The 23,819-nt window shown below is 32.3% G+C and overlaps 2 protein-coding genes across 2 annotated transcripts; both read right to left on the reverse strand.

The window, feature by feature from the left end:
- Window positions 1-1,997: 1,997 nt before the first annotated feature.
- LOC144847571 (uncharacterized) lies at window positions 1,998-18,074 on the reverse strand. Its single transcript, XM_078704001.1, has 15 exons — window positions 17,939-18,074; window positions 17,492-17,564; window positions 16,576-17,109; window positions 13,297-13,851; window positions 8,846-9,008; window positions 8,100-8,203; window positions 6,784-6,987; window positions 5,589-5,770; window positions 5,032-5,121; window positions 4,581-4,739; window positions 4,201-4,446; window positions 3,592-3,786; window positions 3,204-3,368; window positions 2,838-3,114; window positions 1,998-2,079 (listed from the first exon to the last, which is right to left on the reverse strand). The coding sequence occupies exons 2-14, from the start codon at window positions 17,505-17,507 to the stop codon at window positions 2,917-2,919; spliced, it is 2,811 nt and encodes a 936-aa protein (XP_078560127.1). The 5' UTR covers window positions 17,508-17,564; window positions 17,939-18,074; the 3' UTR covers window positions 1,998-2,079; window positions 2,838-2,916.
- On the reverse strand, window positions 10,242-12,296 carry LOC144848232 (uncharacterized). The gene has a single exon (XM_078704947.1). It carries the CDS (start codon window positions 12,294-12,296, stop codon window positions 10,242-10,244), a length of 2,055 nt encoding a protein of 684 aa, XP_078561073.1.
- Window positions 18,075-23,819: the final 5,745 nt, after the last annotated feature.

A 23,819-nucleotide genomic window follows, 5' to 3' on the forward strand; every position in this document is an offset into this window, starting at 1 on the left:
GAATAAGTAATATTCTTTACTCCATGGTATGACACAAATATTCATTGTTGCCATGTTTAAAATAAAAAATAATAATGACAGAAATAAAATTTAGAATAGAATCATCATGGCACTAAAGAAAAAAAAAAAACATACTTTTTGGGGTGCTTGATGATCCCCCAAAGTCTAGCTAGGCTTAGTTTTGTAGGGCCTAACTGGTAAACAGTGGTAATGTAGGAACATTGTATGCTAGCTATAGGCCTAGGCTGGCCTTGTCTCCTTGCTGAGTTAATTGTCTTTCTTTTTTTGGCAGAATCATTTTTTCCCTCAAACCATTCGACTACAGACCTATATTCCATTATAATGATGATTATGATTATAATTGGTTGGATGTAGACCTACTGGAAATATTTGATCCGATGGAATGAAAGAAGCACGTTTGAAGTTAATTATTCTTTATTTTTATTAAGGTGCTGTACGTGTATACGTAAATGTGTCAATAATTTTTTTTTATTTAAAAGGGGGGAAGAGTGCACTTTATTATTAAATTTATTTATTACTGCTAGTTAAATATTATATTGCTATACTAAGAATGACTGGTTTTTGGTTTTAGGTATAGTAACAATAACATAATAATAAATATAAGAAATAGTTTATAATTTTAGAAGTATTAAAAATATTATTTAAGTCTATTCTACTGTACCTGATATTAAAGGACGTGCATAGTCTGTCCTATCCACTTGTGACGGTTGTCGTGGTAGATTTGAGGATGTAGATGGCGCATCTAAAATTACAAAATATATTAATACTCTAATTTATTTAAATTCACCTTTGAATCTGTCACACAATGCAGTCTGGTCCAATATACAAAACAGAAAATGTTGAAAAAAAGAAAAACTGAAATATATACAAGCAAATTGGGGAGTTTTTCAAATTTATTTTCCTCATTTGTATTCATAGTGTCCATGAGTCATAATCATTAAAAAACTGTCATTAAATTTTTAAATCATGGACTTTTGATACATCTACATCCTTAACAAGATTGCTGCATTCAATTCAATTTTTACATTTTGTTCTACTTTTCAAGTTATGTTCTCCCCATCGAAGTGGAAAAGGCCTATGTTGGTTTATCCAGGTAAGCTAGCACTTATAGACTACCAACACAACTATGTGTATTTTATCTATTTTAATCACTTAATTTTTGTTGTTTTGCTGTTGTTAATGTATTTTATTTGTATAGTTGCCAAAGTAAAGTCAAATTTATTTCCTGTTTAAATAATTAAAAATCTTAAAGCAACAAGTGTATTAAACATTCTATTTAAAAGAACTTTGACAAACAAAATACATGAGTAGAAAAACTTTTATTCGGAATTGAAACCCCACCAATATAATTTTATAAATACAAAATCAACAAATATGTTTACCTTTTGTTAGTTCATCACCAAACAATTTACGGTAAGGTCTCACATCCATTTTCATTTCATCACAAGGTAAATAATCTTGGTCAAACTTGCTAATAACATGCATATGAGCATTGGTGTTTGGACTAGATGCACAAGGAATGCACATCCTCACTTTACGAACTTGTGTATTTTGAAAGTTTGGACTACATTCACAAGGGATGCACATTCTTACTTTAAGACCCCGTGCACCACTCTGACTGAACACTTTCAATTCCTCTTGGAGGAAACAAAGTACCTAATAGTATATAATATATAGAATATTAAAATTAATTTAAAAATTGTATTGCATGTAGAATCAACAGTCCCGAGTATCAGCTGAAGCGAAATAATCAAATCCAGAACATCGTGAAATAAAATCATTTATGCAATATTCAGAATGGAAACTGATTATGATCAAAATCAATTTTTAAGTATAGTACTATATTTTTCTTTAGTGAACAAAATCTATATCAAAAATCAATCAAAATACCTATACCAACTTTGTAAATAAAGTATATATATATATGATGTTGTTTAGTCACTTTCATATCTACTAGCCTACCTTCTTACAGGCTTCAGGTAGTGGCTTGATTTCATCTTCTGTAAGCTGCTGTTCTAAAGGACTATCATTGAAGCCCTTTGTTCTAACTATTGTTGTCTGAAATATTAAAAAAAATAAACAATTTATTTATATTTGGTCATTCACAATAAAAATACTATCTTCTTTGGGACCTTTGATACAATAGTATAAAACATGATACAATTTTAAAATGCAAAAACAATTCCTAAAAGTTACCTTTGAAAATATTTATTACAATTTTCAGGGGTGGGGGAGGGGGTGCAAATTTTTGGAATATTCTGTGAAGCTCAACTACAAAACCACCATTTTGTGGTGTGATTTCATCGATCAAAGCTGAGCTTTCCTGTGATTGGCAGAGCTTTTTTGGAATCTGGCTATTTGATTGGTGGACGCAAATACCCACAGTGGAACTCGTGTGGACCAATTAAGTCACATGGTCTCTCTGGACTGATCAAGTGGTAAATTTAATGCAAACAAAAGAAAGACATCAGCATGGGTTTTTTTATGGGCAAACCTCCGTAATCTACAGTGTGTTTCATCAATGATCGGATGAGCTGAAGCATCAATTTTTTTTTTTAATTCAAAACCAAACTGGCTCCTGTAGGATTACGTTGCGCAACAAATGTTTCTTTCAAAAGTACATCTGGTATTTATGTATTTTTTTTTAAACATCATATTATAGTAGCAATTTTACACAAAATTGTCAGCATTTACACAACACTAAATCACAAAATACATATTTCCTGCAAAATATTTTTAGTTGCGAAGTAATTTTATTGTAAATTTGGGTAAATTTATTACTGCATTAAAAATAGGGTACTAATTGTAAAATTTACCTGTAACATACGGCATTGTTTAATGGTAGTAACATATAGAATGACTAGGTGATCAGCATCAATGTTCAATTCTACATGCTCATAGGGGTAGAACAGGTTCTTTATCTTCCATTTGAAATTTCTCAATAAACTTTGTTGCAGCACGTTGGAAAAGATCATCTGGAAGATAGCTACCAAAATCATGAAATAGAGAAACTGCACGCTTTTTTTTAAATCCAGGTGGTGGTGAGGCATGTGGTTTCAAACGTGACAGAACGTAGAAAATTTTTTCATTATTCTGTGTAAACAAAAAATAGTTTAATAAGTAGATCAGTAGGCTATATATAGGCTAGAAAATTGAAATATTAATGAAATTAGTATCAATACCTTTGTATTTATTTGTTCACACACTAATCCAAACTTTTGCATGAGAGACGCAAAGAATGATAATATCTCATCAGAATCACAGAACTTCTCCCACAGATGTTTTAGCAATCCACCTTTTAAAATGCCTTGGTCCAGCATCCTCCAAGCTGGTCTCATAGCTGGTACCTATTATTTTACAAAAATAGAATACAATTAAAATTAAATTTTAATTTATTAATTCAGAGTAACATTGGTAGGCCTATAGTTGAAAAAATGTATTGATCTTTGAGTTCATATGATTGGGTACCTGTAACTTAGTGAAGTGAAATTTATTTTTAATTAAATTTAGAAGCCAGTAATATTATGTTGCTGCACAGTATGCAAAACATCGTTTTTGTTAATTACTAACCATATCGTCATGGTCTATTACAGTGATGATTGTTTTAAACATGTCAACTAGTCGCATCAAATCTACAACTATTATATCTCTTAGATCCTTGTCATCTGGGTAGTAGAGGATCACGCCAATGTCATGTAAATACTCAAGCAGAACTTTGTGACCGTCTGTTATTTTACAGATTTTTTTAAGTACTTCATCTTGGATCTGTTCAAAAATAGATATGAACATACGTAAAACAATTATAATGAAAAGTTTATTAATATACTTTCATAAATTTTCAAATAATATGACAATGTAACAGTACAATAAATACCTACTATAAAGAGATTTAACTTTATATATCAAGTACATCTATTAGTGAAAATGGTAGTTGACTGAAAGCTTCACTATAAGTAATTGTTTTATTCAGACCCGTATTAACTAGGATTTTACACCAATTACAATGTAAACTGAAAATAACATGGTGGTATACTGAAAATTGAGATCTGACTAATAGAACAAATACTGTAAACCTTATTTGTGAATTTTTCTTTATAAAAGAAATTGCCACATTTTTAATATGGTAATTCATTAATTGTTTACATTGAACGCTATTTTCTATTAATTCTTGCACCTAACCTCAAAAGTTGGTAAATAGATGTGCTTCTTTTTCAAGATTTGGATTTCCTGCTGGACTTGCAACCATTTTATTGGCAAAGTGCGGATCATTTTCTTTGACAAATCCAGTATTTGTTTCATGATGGCAGAAGCATTGCTCTGTTTAAATGGTACACTGTTTTCAATGGTAAAAATAGTTGAACACACCATAGTTTCATATGGTTTGTCTTTTAGGGCTTCCCAAATTTTAGATTTTATTTCTTTAACCTGAAAGAAAGAGACACTTAATCACTGTAGTTTCTCATGTTTAAAGCTATTATCCAACAACATGGCACTATCTTCCATTCCATCAAAAAATGATTATTAAAAAAGAGTCATTTCTCTACAGTCTTTCAACTCACCTTTTGATTATTTAGACCATTTAAATGTGTACCTATCAATAATACAGGAGGACAAGGCTGACCATTTATCTTTGCATCAGGTCTACTGTTTGTGTATATGGAACGAATCCAAGAAAGAATGAACTCCAGATTTGTCATTCTGTGGTCATACTTTTCACCCTAAATTTTATAAGTACATATGATAACAAAAAAATCATGTATAATACTGTATACAACAATTGAAAAAAACGTAATTGTTCAATCTATTGTTATTCATTTATTGAGTAATGCAGGAAAAGAATTATTAATTTAGTTTTGTGTTAAATTGTCTATGGATAAAATGTGAAAAGCTAATTGATAAGTCTTAAAACTTTAAGATGTGTTCATAGCAGAGGTATACATTTTTCACTATAAAGTAATCACAATATAGGAATTGAAAATTGTGTTTAAAAACTAATAAAAGTGAGCTTACAGTTGTTGGATCCAAAACTTTAGCTGGGGCATCAAGATCATCACAAAGGTTGAATACTACGCATACAACAGCAAAAGATACCATGAAGATCTATGAGATCAATAAAACAGTGACATTCAATGAATGGTAAATATATCAAAATGCTTGATTATCAATAACATTTAAATTTAGAATTGTATAGGGTTTTTGTTTCATAGTGTTTTAATTTTTAGATTTAAAATGTCATGTCTAAACATAGCTATTTTACCATAGTACTAGAATTCTTATGAATAACATTTAAAGTTTGTTTTGTTACTATATTAGTGTTGGCCTTTCCTAACTTTGTTAGTCTTATATTAGAGGAGGAAGACCTGTGCAGGCAGAACTAACTTGTTAGGCCTTTTCTCACAGAAATATATGTTGGGAATATATATAAACTAATACCATGCTGGTCTGACTTTCTGTCCGAGTGGGTAATGCAGGCATCGGGTAAAATATTCAATATATATATATTCCCTGCATTTTGCTTCCATGTCTGTGAGAAAAGGGCTTCATGTAATGAAATGTAACTACTTTACCCGCTGCATCACATGATAAATTGGCTGTCCTCCGAAATCCCAGATATTCATCACAAACTTGTCGCTAGTCACCTTGTCATTACTTCCTTGTTTCTGAAACTCAATCTCTATTAATTCTTCTTCTCTTTTTGAAGGAATCTTTGTCTCGTCATCACTTCCGTCTTTCTGAAATTTTTCTTGTTCTATATTTTTGGTTGTTTGTAATTTAAATAAATTAAAAATGTTAAAATATTTTATTAGTTGACAAATAAAATATCAATATCATGTTTCTGTATGTAATTTCTATAGGACTTTTTTTAGGAAAATTTTTTATAGGATTATTTTATAAATGGTAATTAAAATTAATAATTATTGTAGAAAAGTACATTGTCAGACAATTTAATTTTTAGAAATGAAAGTGAAAATAACGAAGGATCTACAGAATATCAACGTTTCTGATGATTTCAGGTCCTGAGTTTGCTTTTCTAATGATTCTACTTGGCTTTTCGTTTCCTGATTGACAAGAAGACTTGTCATAGTGAGTTTTCAATTGCCATATATCTTGAAAGAAAACCTTGTCAATTATTAAGAGGAGAATTTGGCACATGCCTCTTAAGATGTTCCTCTTTCATTGAGTTTGTTTGAGAATAATAACAAATATAGTTTCTGGTTAAAACATGAGCAGAAAATAGTAGGTCTAGTTATTTCGAGACGCAGAGGCCCATAGTTTTAAAAAACAAAAAATTGAAAGAGGCAAAGTATATTTGTTTTGAATTATGGATCAAACATTCGAAGACACCAACTGTTTTAAAGTAAACTTCTATTCAATTTAACCACCTCTTCCATCTTTTTATTTTATCGGTTATTTTTATTTATGACATGAATACAGAAAAAGTTTACAGGATCGACAATAAAGCAGCTAGAATCATATTAAGGATCTATACTAGAAGAATAAATTATTCTTGTCACGTATAAGATCCTTTTAAAACTAAAATAATATAGTTAACTAAGTAAACATATAAAGAAAAAGAGACAATAAATCAAATATCGAATAAATGAAAAAAAGTAATAAAAATAAATCGAATAGCCCAGGCCACAAGTCAGCCCATGTAAAATTCAGTGCTTAGTTTTGGTAGAGCAGACAGTGAAATATTAGGTGTGAAATGTAATAATAATACGCCCTGCACTTGAAATTCCTATTATCATTTTTTATTACCCTCATCCATTTTGCTTTCTTCTGTTATAGTTGATTGTGCTGGATTTTCTTTTGACTGTTCTTTTATTCTGTCTTCTTTCACATGCTTCATGGGAGCATTTTCATAATTGCCAGAAGCCTGTTTTGTAGATGCTGTTGCATTTTGTTTTCCTTTCACTTGTTTCACCACTTCTCTAGCAATTGCTTTCTCATACATTTCAGAAGCTTTAAAAAAAGTGTAATTTGTTTTTGTATATTATTGTTGTTGTGCTTGTACACTACGAATATGTTAATTATTTATTAAAATGTTAAAAAGGAAGAAACACACATTTAATTGATTCATTTGCCATGCCAGCTCAGGAGTCGCAAAAGCAGGAAACCCACTGTCGCCTGAAGGACGTGCGGCTCCCTAACAACAAACCAACAAATGCAATATAGTACAAAGCTTTCAAAACAAAAAATACATCACACACATTTGAATAATGAATATATCCATGATATTACAGAATAAATCCAGTTCTGTGTTATAAATAAATAATTTAGGTAAAAAGAAGCAAGTTAAAACAAATTATATGAATAACATCCATAAAACAAGACAATACAACTACATAATCAGATTAAATAAATAAATATTAAACAAGAATCATACATAAAATAACACAGGATTTAACATGGGATTTTTAAAGCAATAAAAGAGAAAAAAAATTACTATTTAATCACGGTGGATTGATTTGAATATTAGCCACTTGTATGAACTAATTTTCAAAGTTTTCAAGGGCCTTATCTATGTTATGTTCTATGATTGTCATCCAGTTTTATTTTATTAATTTAAGTTTGTCTCCAAACTTATTTTGGCCTCCTTCTGCACTCTCGTATTTTTCTACTCTTGTAACTTTTTCCTTAGCTATAAATTGTAAATGTGTGTGCAGAAAAGCAGTTTAGATTTAGTTTAAAATTTAGTTTCATCAAAGTTTCTGTAGTTTTTACTTGTTTTATATCTATGGTTATTAACATTTTCCTTTTGTTTACCATTACAGCATAAATAATAGAATAATCACTGATTATGCAATACACCGGCCTGGCTTACCCTTTTCTGTATTTGTGACATATATATGAAGGTTAATGTATTTTTTTAAATCTTGTAAAATCAGTTATTATATTTTATAAATAATGAGTTTACTGAAGCCAGAAAAATATGGGTTTGTCACAAAAGAAATATTTGCATACTTGTGTCAATAAATGTTGGTTGGTTTTGACAGTATACTTGGAATTATATGTACTACAAACAATTTTTTTAACATCTATGGAACCATTATTTCACGCATCTTAATACTTACATGTGTCTGGTAGTTCTTCTTTCAATGTTGTTTCATCGACATCATCTTGAGTGCACACCGTTGTTGTTGCTATAGCGTCAGTTATGTCATGATTTGGATTAAAACTATAAAAGAAATGTTGATTAAATTAAATATCGAATGTCAAAAATGACAAGAAAAAATGCTTTCTTGGTAGAGAATACTGTATTTGTTTATACTACGTCATATTATATTAGTTAAGTCCACAAAATATGCTTTTTTTGTAGAAAAGGCAAAATTACATTAAATAGGTATTTATGAATTCTTGGTATCAATGTCCGATGACTTAATGTGTTTTACACCCTTTTGTCAATCAATTTCACACTTCAGAAAAATGTTTGTATAATAGGAAATGTGGTAAAATGCGATGGTAAAGAAATGGTATTTTTATATTTTCAGTGTTTGTAATGTTCACAATTCAGTTCATTAGTGGAAAAAACTCTGGTTTTCAGATGGAGGCACACACATATTTAGTGACATGATCCTTTATTTTTCTGGCAGCTATTGAAGATGTTAAGTTGTTTATAATTTTGTAAAGTGTATCTTACATATAATGTAAATAATAATAACCTTTAAACAATATTGTAACATGAAACTAAAAGAAAGTGCAAATACTTCTTTTGAGAAGTGTATTTTATTGTTACTTTATTTGAAAATCACTTTTAATTGTAATTGTATGTGTTTGCTATCTTTTAATTTGACTTGACAGTTTTAATAGATTTGCTTACCTTTTCTTTAGCAAAGCATTGATAGTAGAAGTTTTTCCTACTCCTTCAAGACCTACAAAAATAACTCTGCCTTGTTTAACTTCAGTTTTCCCTTCTTTCAGAGCTTCATTGTATGCTCTAACTGCTTCTGGTCCTCGAGCCTGTATCTCCACAGGAGTGAAGTCTTAAAACATAAAACTTATTAAAATTAGTACACAATCAATGTAATTTACCAAATGGGGCATTCCACAGTATTTGGTCCGTGGGTTGAACAATTGTATTTACTGATTTTGATATTACTCTTGGCCATTTCTCAAAGTAGAAGTTTATTAAATAACATTTTTTTTTATTTTTCTGATATATAGTTTCTAAGTTATTGAATATTAAATATGAAAAAACCATATTTCACGGATAGGACATTTTAAAATTCTAATTATTTCATAAACTATGCATCTTATTACTGTTTTATCAACAGATATAATTACTTTATGTCTCAATAATACATAATTCAAGTATTTAATTAAAATGTTGTTGTTTATTAATTCCATACATGCATTTCAAATTCATAAATGTCCATGATGTTTTAGGCGGTTTTTTTTACATTTATTTTAATGATGCCAAAAATCTTGATATTTCATTTTCTCCTGAGGACTATCATTAGATTATTAACACATTTTTTGAAAATTTTATATTTTGATGAAAATATATTTCAAAAACATTTCAGGACATTTTTGTTACGGACGAGATATACAGTATCATTTAAATCCTTATTATTTCACAAACCATGAATCTTTTGAACATTTTTTTGCCAGATATAGTTACTCTTTGTCCCTATTGTACATGGTAAAGCATTTTATAAGACATATTGCATGGCGAAATCGAATGTTGATATAAAGTTTGCGGTACACCACGTGTATTAGTTCTGAAAAGAACTGTTGAGTTTCTCGACGTTTCGATCAATATACTTTGATCGTCCTCAGGAGTGAGAATGCAGAAAGTCCAGAAAACTTGGAATATAAGTGGGAAGGGTGGGACTGGTGTGAAAGCCAGAAACAATGGCAAGTTCACACAGTGGGAGGGATTGAAACTAGCTATAGCAGAGCATTGTTTCTCAAGAACAATAGTGAATGGAAACTTGCTATAGAAGAGCATTGTTTCTGATAGGTGTGAAAAGCAGGGTGAGACAAGCTAAAAACAATAGCATTGTCTCAAAGTTGAGTGTGGACTGGCCAAACAAGACCATGTGTCCAGACTGGGTTGTGAAATGTAAACTGGCCAGAAACTATGGCATTGTTTACTGTCGATGAAGATTCTTGTTGAATAAAGATAGCCAAATGTCACTAATAACAAATCCAATATCTTGATGAACAGTGTTGTGTTTGTAGATTTCAATAGCTTCCCTGGTTCGTCTGGAATGCTAAGAAGGAACGGTAGCAATTAGTTCAGCATCTTTCCAATTAACTCGGTGTTGTTGTTTGTGAGAATGCATAACTATTGATGATTTGTCTTGTTCTCCTCTTCTGGCATGGCCTTGATGTTCTTTGAGCCTGGTTTGAAGGTCGCGTCCAGTTTCCCCAATGTATACCTTTCCACATTCACATGGGATGCAGTATACACCAGGTTGACTGTGTTTAGCTGGTTTGTCCTTGTGTGTTTGAAGACACTGTGACAACTTGTTGACTGCACTATGAAATACTTTTATGTCGGCGTTTTGTAGTACTTGCTGGATACGATGAGAAAGCTGTCCCAAATATGGTAAACATACAGACTTTCTGAACTCTACAGGATCGTTGTTGTTGGTTGACGATGACTTGAAGTCCTTCCTGTTGTAACCATTGAGTTCCAATGCTTTGTTGACATGATGTATTTCTTGTCGGAGACACTTCTTGTTGCTGATGGTGTGCGCTCTTTTACAAACTGATTTCTTCGTTGACGGATGGTGGAAAGATCGCTTGTGTAAATATCTGTCCATGTGCGTGGGTTTGCGATATACTTTGTGGGACAGAGTGCCCTCAGGTTCCTTTGTGACAAATACGTCAAGAAATGGTAAACTGTGGTCGTTTTCCTCTTCCATGGTGAATGCTATGTTACAGTGTTGAGAGTTGAGGTGTATTAGAAAACTATCTAAGTCCACCTTGTTGTGCTGCCAGATGATAAAAGTGTCGTCTACATATCGAAGCCAAAGTTTTGGTCGCTTGTTGGCGAAGTAGAGTGCTAGATGTTCGAGCTCCTCCAGAAAGATGTTGGCAATGACCGGGGATAAAGGAGATCCCATAGCCGTGCCTTCAGTTTGTTCAAAGAATTGATCTCGCCACTTGAAGTTGGTAGATGTTAGACATAGTAGAAGTAACTCATGGATTTCTTCTGCAGAAAGTGCGGTCCTCTGTTGGAGTTTAGGGTCAACTTGCAGTCGATGTTTGACTATAGTGCAAGCTTCCCTGACGGGAACATTGGTGAATAAAGACTTGATGTCAAAGCTGATCAGCTTGTCTGTTGGTTCCAGGTAAACGTCCTTGATGATTTCCACGAAATGCTGAGAATTCTTCACATGATGACCTGTTAGTCCTACCAGTGGATACAGTATCTTGGCTAGATGTTTTGCCAGGTTGTACGTTGGTGAGCCTCTGGAAGAGACAATAGGACGTAGTGGTATGTCCTGCTTATGGATCTTAGGTTGCCCAAATAGTCTGGGACAAGTTGTTGCTGATGGTTGAAGTTGGTGGTAGGTAGACTTGGGTAGAGCTTCAGAGCGATGTAGTTGTAAAAGTTTAGCTGCGATCTTCCTCTCGATGGATTGAGTTGGATCTTTCTTGATTTTCCTATACGTAGGAGTGTTCAAGAGCTGCATAATCTTCTTGTTGTACTCTGTAACGTTCATGATGACGGTGGCATTCCCCTTGTCTGCTGGTAGGATGTGGACTGTTGAGTCTGCCCGGAGAGTTTTGAGAGCATCTCGTTCTTCCTTGGTGATGTTGGATTTCGGTTTGGTGTCCTGACGTAACAGTTGAGAGATCTGCATGCAGATACTGTCTGATGAAGTTTTGTCAAGACCTGTCAAAGTAGGTTCGATTCGTTGGATGATCTCTTCCTTCGGTATAGTTGAAGGTGCCGTAGCAAAGTCTAAGCCAAGTACAAAAACTGATCTCTCGGATTGTGACAAGTCACGACTGCTTAGGTTCACTACAGTCTTGGCGTTAAACTGAGTACGGCTAAGAGTTGGAGCTGGTGTTTTCTCCCTTTGGTTGTTGTTTGCAAGACGATTGAATTTCTTGATTTGCTTCTTGCGAGTGGTCTCGAAGGTGAACTGGCCAGACTTGTGGGACCATTTGTTCACCTTGTCGTAGTCTCCTCGTTGTAAAGCTGTGTCTAATCTGTGACGAATCTCCTCCAAGTTCCTCTCGGTAAAGTTGAGTATAAACCTGGTGTGGCTGAGTCCTCTTGAGATAATAGTAGTTTTGGGGTGTTTTTTCATTTCAGTTAAAAGTATTAATACCACAATTTAATATTTTTGTTTTCTACTTTTAATAACTATATGTAATACATTATAAACAAATATTTTGAAACTATCATATTAAAAAAAATATATTGATGACATTTTTCGTCGGAACGGGACAGACATTTTTGTTACGGATGGGACATATCATTTAAAACATTTTTATTTCATGCATCTTGTTAACATTTTTTCCCATAAATATACTATACTATTACTTTTTATTTTACAGTAAGCTCCAATTATTCATAATTTTTTATTAAAATTAATTTCATACTTGCATTTAAAAATGCATAATTGTTAATTCTGAGACATTTTGATTACGTTTTTCCTCACTTTTCCTCAATTATTGAAGTAATGGCTAGAATCTAAGACCACAGCGTTGATAGTCATTTTGTGTTACTTTTTGGTAACTTTATAGAACAAAACTGTAATACAAGTTGCAAAATGGCATTGAAATCATTCACTAGAGCGTTAAAATTATAGATTAGGTTAAAAAATATCAAATTGCGTGCGATGCATGCAGGTATGCATGGCAGGCCTTTTAAATTATCAGAATCGACTTATTTATTTATATCGTTTAAAGACGAAACATTATAGACCCTAGTATTTATTTTTACATATAATGCAGTTTGTGACCTTATTAGATCGTTAAAACGCATATGAATGCTATTAAATAAGTACAATACTCAAAGTGAATTTGTAACACAATGTTGACTTACAGATTGCAGTAACAGAATATTCACTTTTTGAAAAAAAAATTAAAAAACATACTTTCTGTATTGCGTGATGGTCCGGCTTCACTTCTTGATTGTTCACTTCCTAATTTTAGTACAGTATTACAACATCCGTTTTGATGAATATAATATTATAAAGCCTTTTATCAATAATATAATTTGTTTCCCTAAAACCATTCTACTACAGACCTATATTAAGTTATTTCTGCTGTATTTATGAATGAGCTTATACTGTTTTGGTTTACCTTTTAATGTTGTCAATGCCTCCACTTCTTTCGTCATCTTCATATCTGTAAGTAGTTTAATGAATTTGTCCATCTTCTCTCCTTCTGCAAGTGTGCCTTTCATTTCCAATTTTAGGATTAACAAAAACGGATCTGTGTCTTCGTTGACCTCCTTAATGCCTTTAAGGCGGCCAATAGTTACTATGTTCTCTGTATTCAATTGCTGACCAAACGCTATCAATTTTCTTCGATGCTCTGAAAAATGTTTGAATGGAATGCATTTGAAGTTTGGTAATTTCACAATTTTCGCAATCACGTCTTGCACCCCCTGAAGTCTGCATATATTAGTAGCTTCAATGAGGATACCAATGTCTGCCGGTTTGAGAAGTCCAGGACCCTTAAGTAAACTAATCAGATCATAGGGTATATTTTCATCCTCTATTTTTTTCAAAGTAATGGTTGTATCACGATTCGTGAACTCGCTAAGTAACACTTTCAGCATGTCAATGTTTCCATGTTTCTTCCACCAGTCTGATACCTCTACAAGCAGTTCATTGTAATCATCCTCTTTCAATTCTAATAATAGTAATAATATGATTCATTAATGATAATAATAATATCATTACGTGTTAAAGAATCAAAACTGTACCATATAATAATAATTTATTGATTTTATATTTATTCTGCTATTCTATTAAGGAATTTGACCTTATTGATTAAAAAGTATTTTAACAAAATAGGGAAAAGTGACAACTGACTAAACTACTACCAAAAGTTAAGACTGAAAGAGCAAAGAAATTCACCACCAACTTCTGAGTTTTCAACCCATAGTAGGAAATCTTTATTTATTTTTTCGGTGCTTACTTTTCCATTTCAATTGTTTTACATTTTTTGATGTTTTTTTTATGTAATAAAATATTTCTGACTGCCGAGGATTGTAATTTCGGCGTGAATCAGTGGAGCGGGGTGTGAAAGCTGAAGGAGAGCGAAATGTGTATGACCAAAAAACATGCGCATCATCCACAGTTCGTAACTCTTCTAAGAGAGAGTTTAAAGCCTTAGAATTCTCCAGTTTCACTGACGCCAGTGTTCGAGTGCGGATCTCAGTGCCATACCTTTGCTTAACATGTCTGTGAAGTTGGTTACTAGTTCCTAGTTCCTTATTCAAATTCAATTAAAGGGACAGTCACAAATATATAAAAAAAAACAGATTTTAATACGTAATAACTGTCTAATTGAGTTGTTATTGCATCAACTTGTTGTTGCAATACGGCGAATAAGTAACTGGCTTTTACGAACGTTATAACACTTGACCTACTTAATTTTTTCAAAATATTTTGGTATGAATCGATCACCCTTGACCTACTCTACCATTTGCCACCCCAGTTCCGCGAACTTTTTTGCGTCTACGCCCTCTACGGCGAATAAGTAACTGGCTTTTACAAACGTTATAACACTTGACCTACTTAATTTTTTCAAAATATTTTGGTATGAATCGATCACCCTTGACCTACTCTACCATTTGCCACCCCAGTTCCGCGAACTTTTTTGCGTCTACGCCCTCTACGGCGAATAAGTAACTGGCTTTTACGAACGTTATAACACTTGATCTACTTAATTTTTTCAAAATATTTTGGTATGGATCGATCACACTTAACCTACTTTATCATTTGCCACCCCAGTTCCGCGAACTTTTTTGCGTCTACGCCCTCTACGGCGAATAAGAACTGGCTTTACGAACGTTATAACACTTGACCTACTTAATTTTTTCAAAATATTTTGGTATGGATCGATGACCCTTGACCTACTCTACCATTTTCCACCCTAGTTCCGCGAACTTTTTTGCATCTACGCCCTCTACGGCGAATAAGTAACTGGCTTCACGAACGTTATAACACTTGACCTACTTAATTTTTTCCAAATATTTTGGTATGGATCGATGACCCTTGACCTACTTTACCATTTGCCACCCCAGTTCCGCGAACTTTCTTGCATCTACGCCCTCTACGGCGAATAAGTAACTGGCTTTACGAACGTTATAACACTTGACCTACTTAATTTTTTCAAAATATTTTGGTATGGATCGATCACCCTTGACCTACTTTACCATTTGCCACCCCAGTTCCACGAACTTTTTTGCATCTACGCCCTCTACGGCGAATAAGTAACTGGCTTTTACCAACGTTATAACACTTGACCTACTTAATTTTTAAAAAATATTTTGGTATGGATCGATGACCCTTGACCTACTCTACCATTTTCCACCCTAGTTCCGCGAACTTTTTTGCATCTACGCCCTCTACGGCGAATAAGTAACTGGCTTTACGAACGTTATAACACTTGACCTACTTAATTTTTTCAAAATATTTTGGTATGGATCGATGACCCTTGACCTACTTTACCATTTGGCACCCCAGTTCCGCGAACTTTTTTGCATCTACGCCCTCTACGGCGAATAAGTAACTGGCTTTACGAACGTTATAACACTTGACCTACTTAATTTTTTCAAAATATTTTGGTATGGATCAATCACCCTTGACCTACTTTACCATTTGCCACCCCAGTTCCGCAAAATTGTTTACATCTACGCCCTCTACGGCGAATAAGTAACTGGCTTTACGAACGTTATAACACTTGACCTACTTAATATTTTCAAAATATTTTGGTATCGATCGATCACCCTTGACCTACTTTACCATTTGCCACCCCAGTTCCGCAATTGTTTTTGCATCTACGCCCTCTACGGCTAATAAGTAACTGGCTTTACGAACGTTATAACACTTGACCTACTTAATTTTTAAAAAATATTTTGGTGTGGATCGATCACCCTTGATCTACTTCACCATTTGCCACCCCAGTTCCGCGAACTTTTTTGCATCTACGCCCTCTACGGTGAATAAGTAACTGGCTTTACGAACGTTATAAAACAAAATGCATGCAGTAGTCAGCTAGAAATATTAGTGTACACCTGAGTATGCAGGTAAATGAAATTAGTTATACTATTATACTATTTCTTTCGTAAAACCAATAAAAAGATGGATTTCACTAAACAAGAATTAGCTACAAAGTTTTTACTGTACTATTTTAATTAAACACAGAACTTAGTACATTGTTTTCTTCATTTTAAATTTGTATTTTTAATGCCGGTAATAAAACTAAAAAAAAACAATAGTTCATTCTCTACCAATACATTTGAATCTGTCTCTGTTACTGGTTACAGACTTTGATTGTTTCCAGTAAACATGTAATATTAGAAATGAACCATGATGTTATTAAGAATATAAAAACAAATAAACCAACCATCAACAAAAATCCTCAAAGCCCAGTTCATTCGATTGTCTTTTAAAGCTGTAAGAAATCTTTCCATCTTTGTTACATTCTCGTTAATAAACCCTCTGTGCTCAAAGTCTATAATCAAACTCCAGCTGTCCTGATATCTCTTTACGGGATTGTTATGTAAATAATCAAGTGTAGATACTTCATCACTATTAAGTTCTGCTCCAAGCTGAAAAAGCCTTTGTCTGTAAGTTTTTATCATTAATACTTTATGATCCTTTATATCTTCTGGGGGCTGATTCATAAGATTTGATTTAAAGCCAAATTGTTTGGTTATCTTTACTGTGTCATATAAAATAGTAAGATTTGATGAGCTCAAACTTCCAGAGGCTGTTAAATCCTGTAGTAGATCCATGACACTTTTAGCTCTCTCTACATGCACGTTAGACATAGCCAGATGGTCTTTGTATAAAAGTTTCAATGCAGTAAGGTAGTTATGTTGATCATACCATTCTGCTGTATCAGTCATCAATTGATTGAAATCATCCTCTGAGATTTCTAGAAAGAAAAGTAAAACACCATTATAATTTAAAATATGTGCTGCATCGGTACCAACAGTAAGTCAAATTCAAAAAAAATCTTGTAAAGAAAAGAACGAGAAGTTGACTCAATTCTAATAAAATATGATAACATAATCATAGTTGAGATGAAGGATATGCAAATCCTTTATGCTTGTTTAATTATGCTGTAATGCAGTTTTGTCTAATTGGCTATTAATTTCACTCACTTATTCATAAAAGCCTCTACCCCCATTTCCAACTCAATCTTTAAAGATAACATTCGAACCCAGTGTACAGTTTTGGTCATGATTGCCAAATTCCTTGTCAAAAAATATTCTAAAAACTGTTGGCTCATTAAACGTGTAAATAACAACCCTTACCTTTAGAGGACGCCATGTTGTTAATTAGATCTCCTGTCTTTGTAAAGTATTTGAGGTTTCACGCAAACTTTGTCTATAAACCATAGACCAAAGAAATGTGTTAACAAATAGCAAAATCTCATTATTTAATTGTGAAAAACATTAGAAAGTAACAACACTGTGCATTGTAAAAAGCATTAAAACATGTTTGGTGATAGGAAGCCAAAACTAAATAAAATATTTGTATTTGGCAAATCCATAAAAAAAATAGCATGACACAAAAATGTAAATACTAGTGAGTTTGTTATCTAACATTTGATTTTATTACATAATTGATTAATTTGTATAAACACAAACTTTCTTGCTAATCAAGTCTTTCATAAATAAAAGCCCCTCTAATAGAAAAACAAAGACTCCAAAATTGTACCATAGAATTGACTTTTTGATAATTGACTAAACATTACTTACAATTCACCAATGTACCTTGTACCACTAAGGTTACTATTCATCACATGCAAAGGAGGCTCAGGTATCTTGATGTACAGCATATACATCTTGATTTGCTGCAGAGCAGGTTTCTGTAGTCTCACTTGCACGAGCCACTCCCTACCGAATGCCAAAAACTGCTGATTGTTAATTATTTAATAGCCTGTAAAACTGGTTTTTACTGGTTTCAAAATAACTTTACTTTAGTTCCTGAATTGATAATTACTGATCTTGTATGCAAACAGATACTTTGTACTGTACTGGATTTATCACCAGTATCGACAGAGGTCACCTTGAATTGTCTGCTTGATTCTATTCTAAAGGAAACACGGGCATACAAGTAACATTATACATACATTTTGTCCTGCTTTACACTTCATTTCTCTTTTAGTTATGACTTCCAAATATCAAAAAAATATGAAGCTGATATTTTCTTCTTTTAATTGTGAGTACTGACTGACTGACCTTAATTGGGCCTACAATTAGGTAGCAACAATGAGGTATTATTATAGTGGCAAAATGCTGTTTTTGTAAATCACTGTTAATAAGTGAAAACAAGTTACTTTTCTATTATAAAGTTGTAATAATAATAATTGTCGCTTGTATTGGATTGGTAGTGGCAACCTATTTTCGTTGAATTTGTATAGGTCTACAGTTTGTACCAATGATACCATGCCTAATTGTTTGTACAAGTTTATCTAAACTGTGGACTTGGTTGCCATAGCAGGCTTATGCCTTTACACGTTTATAATCTAATTGGTAACTTATTAATGTACTGAAAGTCAAAGATACTGTGAGCCACAAGAGGAGGTGAAAAGTAACCGATGACGTGTCATCAGTTGGAACGTATGACTTCATATCACGGAATGAAATACTACGGTAATATAAGTATGTTTCAGCATACTTAAATTAACACAGTCTAAAAAAGGGTTTTAATAATACAATATATGAGTACTTTATTCAACGTAGGCCTAGTAAAATACAATATGATGATGTGACTCACAATTAGTGTGTTTTGAAGTGAGAGGTATGGTGTTTCTGTAAATGTCTGACTATACTAGGTGTGTTAGTTCCTGCTGGAATTGTTTGATGTATTCAATGAGACTTTACTGCTGAGTACAGTACAGTTTTGTTTTAGTATTTATTGAACATTATCCTATGTTATATTATTAAAGTATTTTTTTGAGCGTTTTATTCAAACAGAAACATTGCACTGTATCTGATTTTATCTCAGTAACGACAGAGTCTGCTTGTCCACTCTGAAACAAAAGAAACACAAATTACAAGTATACTTAAAACATACAATTGTCTGATTTACAATATATTTTCTTTTTAGTTATTACTTCTAAATATCAAAATGCCTTCAAAGCTCATATATATCTGCTTCTTTAACTCGTGAGACAGTATATTTGCTGGCCTGTTAATTCATAAGGTAGCGACAAGTTAGGCATTTGTTACAGTTCAGAGTGGCAAATTGGTGTTTTTGTAAATCACTGTTGACAAGTCAAGTATGTTATTACTTTTCTATTATTTGTAATAATAATTTTCGTATTAATCTGGTAGCGGAAACCTATTTTTTTGAGTATGGATATTTTATACATTGTACTAAATGATATCAAGTCTTGTTTGTACAAAAGTTATCTATTCTATGACTGGTTGCCATAGCAAACGTGTTCCTTTCAAAACTTGTCATAATCTAATTAGTAACTTATTACTGTAATGTTGATTATAGTTAGTGACATCTACTGAAAGTCAAAGAGCCACACTGCGAATTGTTCATTATTCAAAATCCCGTAAAACTGGTTTTTACTGGTTTCAAAATATAACTTCAGTAGTTTGAATTGTTGATTATTGATCTTGTATGCAAACAGAAACTTTGTACTGCTACCTGATTTATTACCAGTATTGACAGAGGTCACCTTGTCTGCTTGATTCTATTGTAAAAATCAAACAAACACAGAATAGGGAAAAAATACAAGGTTAAGGGGTCGTTAACATATTTGCAAACATAACGATTAGACAGAAAATTATGTACATATATTTAATTTATAATTAATATAAATTAATACATATAAACAGATGATTGATTGATTTTGTAACAAGTAGAGAAATAAAAGTGGACGAAACTATGTAATTGTAAGAGAAAAAAAAGTTCCAGTATATAAAACATAAATTGTCAGTCAACTGTATGAAGCTCATATGCCTATATTCGTTCCATCCGTTACACTCCATCCCCTTTTCAATTCAAATCTCTCCTGAAAACTCACCTATTTAAATAGTTATTCTTTTCATGTTGCGCCGTGAGATTCCGGTAAAGACCGCTTTATAAAGGTTCAATATTATTATTTTATTTATTATTATATATTTGCTTCTTTTACTTGTGAGACAGTGCATTAATACCTGATCTGTTACTTTAGTAATTTAAATAGATAGCAACATTGTAGGTATTTGCTACAGTATATGAGTGGCAATTTGCTGTAAATCTGTAAATATGTTACTTTTCTATTATAAAGTTTTAATGATAATTTTCGTTTGTATTCATAGGTATAAATGGCAACCTATTTTTGTTAATATGTAAATTGTATACATTGTACCAAAAGCCTTGTTTGTACAAGTTTTATCTAAAGTTAATATACTGTTGAATGGTTGCCATAGCAGGCGTATGCCTTTCAAAACTTGTCAAAGTCTAATGGGTAACTTATTACTATAACGTTAAGATTATATAGTTATTATTTCAGTTCGAATTTATGACTTGTATAAATTATATAAGTAGGTTTTATGATGCTTATACCACACAGTGTATCCTGATAAAGGCTTTTACTACATATGAATATAAAGAGTACTTTATTCAACATAGACCTAGAAAAATACAAAATTAATAAATATATACAAGATGATGTGGCTGTCTGATAGGTGTGTTTCGAAATCGGGGTATGGTGAATGTCTGGCTAAGGTATGTTAGGTTCTTCTGGAACTATTGACTGTCGATGAGGTATTTTAATGTACAGACATACAGATTTGCTGCAGAGAAAGTTGATGCACAAGCCACATTATTATAAACGATGATCTACAAAATGTCTAAACAATAAAAGCATTGTAAACAGCAATATCATGTAACAGTAGGCCAGCATTATAGCTTATGCAATTATGTTCCAGGGTTAAACGCACACGTCTAAGAAAAGCAAAACTGGTTTTGATATGTTTTATTCTACCACCACCACCAGGTCATTGCTTGTTTTCCTCTTTAGTTTGCAAATGCACAGAACATGTACAATTGATGTGTTTTCTGATTCATCTAATAAAATCAATAAAATATTTATTTTATACTTTATAATATGAATTGCAAACATCAAATGTATGAAGTTAATTATATTGTAATTAATTAATCAGGTACTGTGTCTCCTTTCTACTAAGTTATTGTATTCCCTGCCCTCCGTGTTTGTTTATCAGGTACTGTGTCTTCTTTCTACTAAGTTATTGTATTCCCTGCCCTCCGTGTTTGTTTATCAGGTACTGTGTCTCCTTTCTACTAAGTATTGTATTCCCTGCCCTCCGTGGTTGTTTATCAGGTACTGTGTCTCCTTTCTACTAAGTTATTGTATTCCCTGCCCTCCGTGGTTGTTTCCAAGATATTTCAGAGTTGTTGGCAGCACATGTGTAATTTAGCCTGATATTCAACTGACCAATCAGTGCATCTCTTGGAATGTAGTATGTCATCGTATAATTGTTTCTCATTTCAACATTTAAAGGCAAAGTAAGTAATACATTAATACAGCTAACATAAACAAAAATGGATGTGAACTTTAACTGGAATATATAAATATACCGTATTTATTTGAATAAATTCCCCGCTTTAAATAACCCCCTCTCATCCCCCATAGAATATCATTTAGAATAAATGTGTTATAGTTGCTCATAGGGGGTGGGGGTATTTATTTTATTATACATGTTAACATATGAATAAAATAAAATTACACACCAAAAAATAAACACCTACTCGAATAAAAGCATCCTCCTTTAAAAGCGCACAGTATTACATTTCTCAAACTATTTGGTCAGAGTAAACAGTATAAAAAAAGTAGAGCTCTGTACTGTTGTCGTTATTTCTGATCAAAATAATAATATTATAATTACGATCATATTGTAAAAATATAGGCCTACAAAAAGACAAACATTGAAAACGTTCTTTCTCTTTTTTAAAACTTTTATTCATCTACTTATCTTATCTAGTAATAATAGGTATAAAAAAATAACTAGAATTTAATTCGTCACTTTGACGAATTATAGGTGATCATTTTTATCATTTTACTGAAATTAATTTTTTTTAAACATGCACGTACGTTAACATACGATCGGAAAATGTTGATGTATGCCATCCTATTATATGCTTATAGTGCTGAGTTGTGCCTATATGCCATATACAATATGTACAGTATATACTGTATGTCTATATACAGTGTAGCATAGGTGAAATTACGGGACACACATGTTCTAATTTTTTGGCATGATGACGTTATCAAACTAAACTTTAAGATGACAATTTCGAAAGATAATTAATTGAGCAAAAAAATATAAGATTTGGAAAAAAATTTGGCACGTAGAAGCGCTGTGCGCGCTCTTTGAATTGTGTATAACTTTGACGAAAAATATGAAAAAAATACTTTTTCACTTCAACTGGCCATATGTTAACGTCACAACATCCGATAGGCTTAATTTTTATATGAATTAATATCTACATTTCATCAGCTTTCATAATAAATTATAATCATCAAGATAACCTTCAATTCTGAAGAGCTGTAAGATATTCAAATTTACTGCGAAGGTGAAATTACACGGCCTACGTTATTCAAGTTTTTACGCGTGATGACGTCATTAAAATGAAGATAGTGTCAACTCATGATAAAGATAATTAATTAAGCAAGCACATACTGAAAGTTGTGCGAAATTCGAGCACACATAACCAAGATGCGCTCTGTTGAATGTGATAATCTACACAAAAAGATAACAAATCCTAATTTTTAAATTCAAGTGGCCATTTGATGACGTCAAAACATTTTGTACGTAAAATGTGTACATGAATTCATATCTACAACTCAATGGCTTCCAGAATAAGTTAAAAAAATCGGGGGTCATCTTGCATTCTGAAGAATTATTTTCATTTTAAAAAAGACCTATTTTTCACCATTTTCAGAACTTTTGTAAAATTAATGTGCGCATTTTGTCATTTTTAACGTGCTCGTATAGCGTTATTTTAAGTCGGAACTGACTCAAATTTGGTGAATGTACTAAGGATGGTGAGTAGAATGAGATTTGTAAAAAAAATTCATGTTTTTTACGCTTTTTAAGTATCGCGCGCGCAAAAACGCATTTTTGCGCAGTAATTTTTTGAAACACGCAAATGGCCTAATTCATGCTCTAAATTGATCAAAACTTAATTTTGAGCGTTTTAAATTTTTAACGCGCGATATCACGCGCATGAACCTACGTGCGCGTGCGTTTTTATTTGCTAATATTTTTACCCTTGATCTGAAGTTTACGTGTAGTGAATTTCATTAATATGTGATAATGAATTATGGAGATATGATTGATAATGTGATTTCGCAAAATGGCGTATAAATGTCGTCACGGATGAGTGATCACGCTGGAAAGCTTATTAGGATTAAGTTATATTATTTGAAAGATATTCTGAAATTTTTGTAATCATTGACATTAAACTTTTTGAGATAATTGTTACACAAAATAGTGTACAGAAACAATAAAAAGAAAAAAAAAATAATAACTAGAATTTAATTCGTCACTTTGACGAATTATAGGTGATCATTTTTATAATTTTATTGACATTAATATTAATAAACATGCACGT

Source organism: Antedon bifida, chromosome 7 (assembly GCF_963402885.1).
Source record: "Antedon bifida chromosome 7, ecAntBifi1.1, whole genome shotgun sequence".
In the NCBI taxonomy this organism is placed as follows: Eukaryota; Metazoa; Echinodermata; class Crinoidea; order Comatulida; family Antedonidae; genus Antedon; species Antedon bifida.

What these genes read in the sequence shown, in the direction of transcription:
- LOC144848232 (XM_078704947.1), bottom strand. Translation starts at nt 12,296, where the DNA reads ATGAAAAAACACCCCAAAACTACTATTATCTCAAGAGGACTCAGCCAC.
- LOC144847571 (XM_078704001.1), bottom strand. An exon ending in AAGTTTTGGATCCAACAACT is followed by an intron (nt 4,740 to 5,031) that starts GTAAGCTCACTT and finishes TATAAAATTTAG; the next exon opens with GGTGAAAAGTATGACCACAG. An exon ending in GTGAACAAATAAATACAAAG is followed by an intron (nt 3,115 to 3,203) that starts GTATTGATACTA and finishes TTGTTTACACAG; the next exon opens with AATAATGAAAAAATTTTCTA.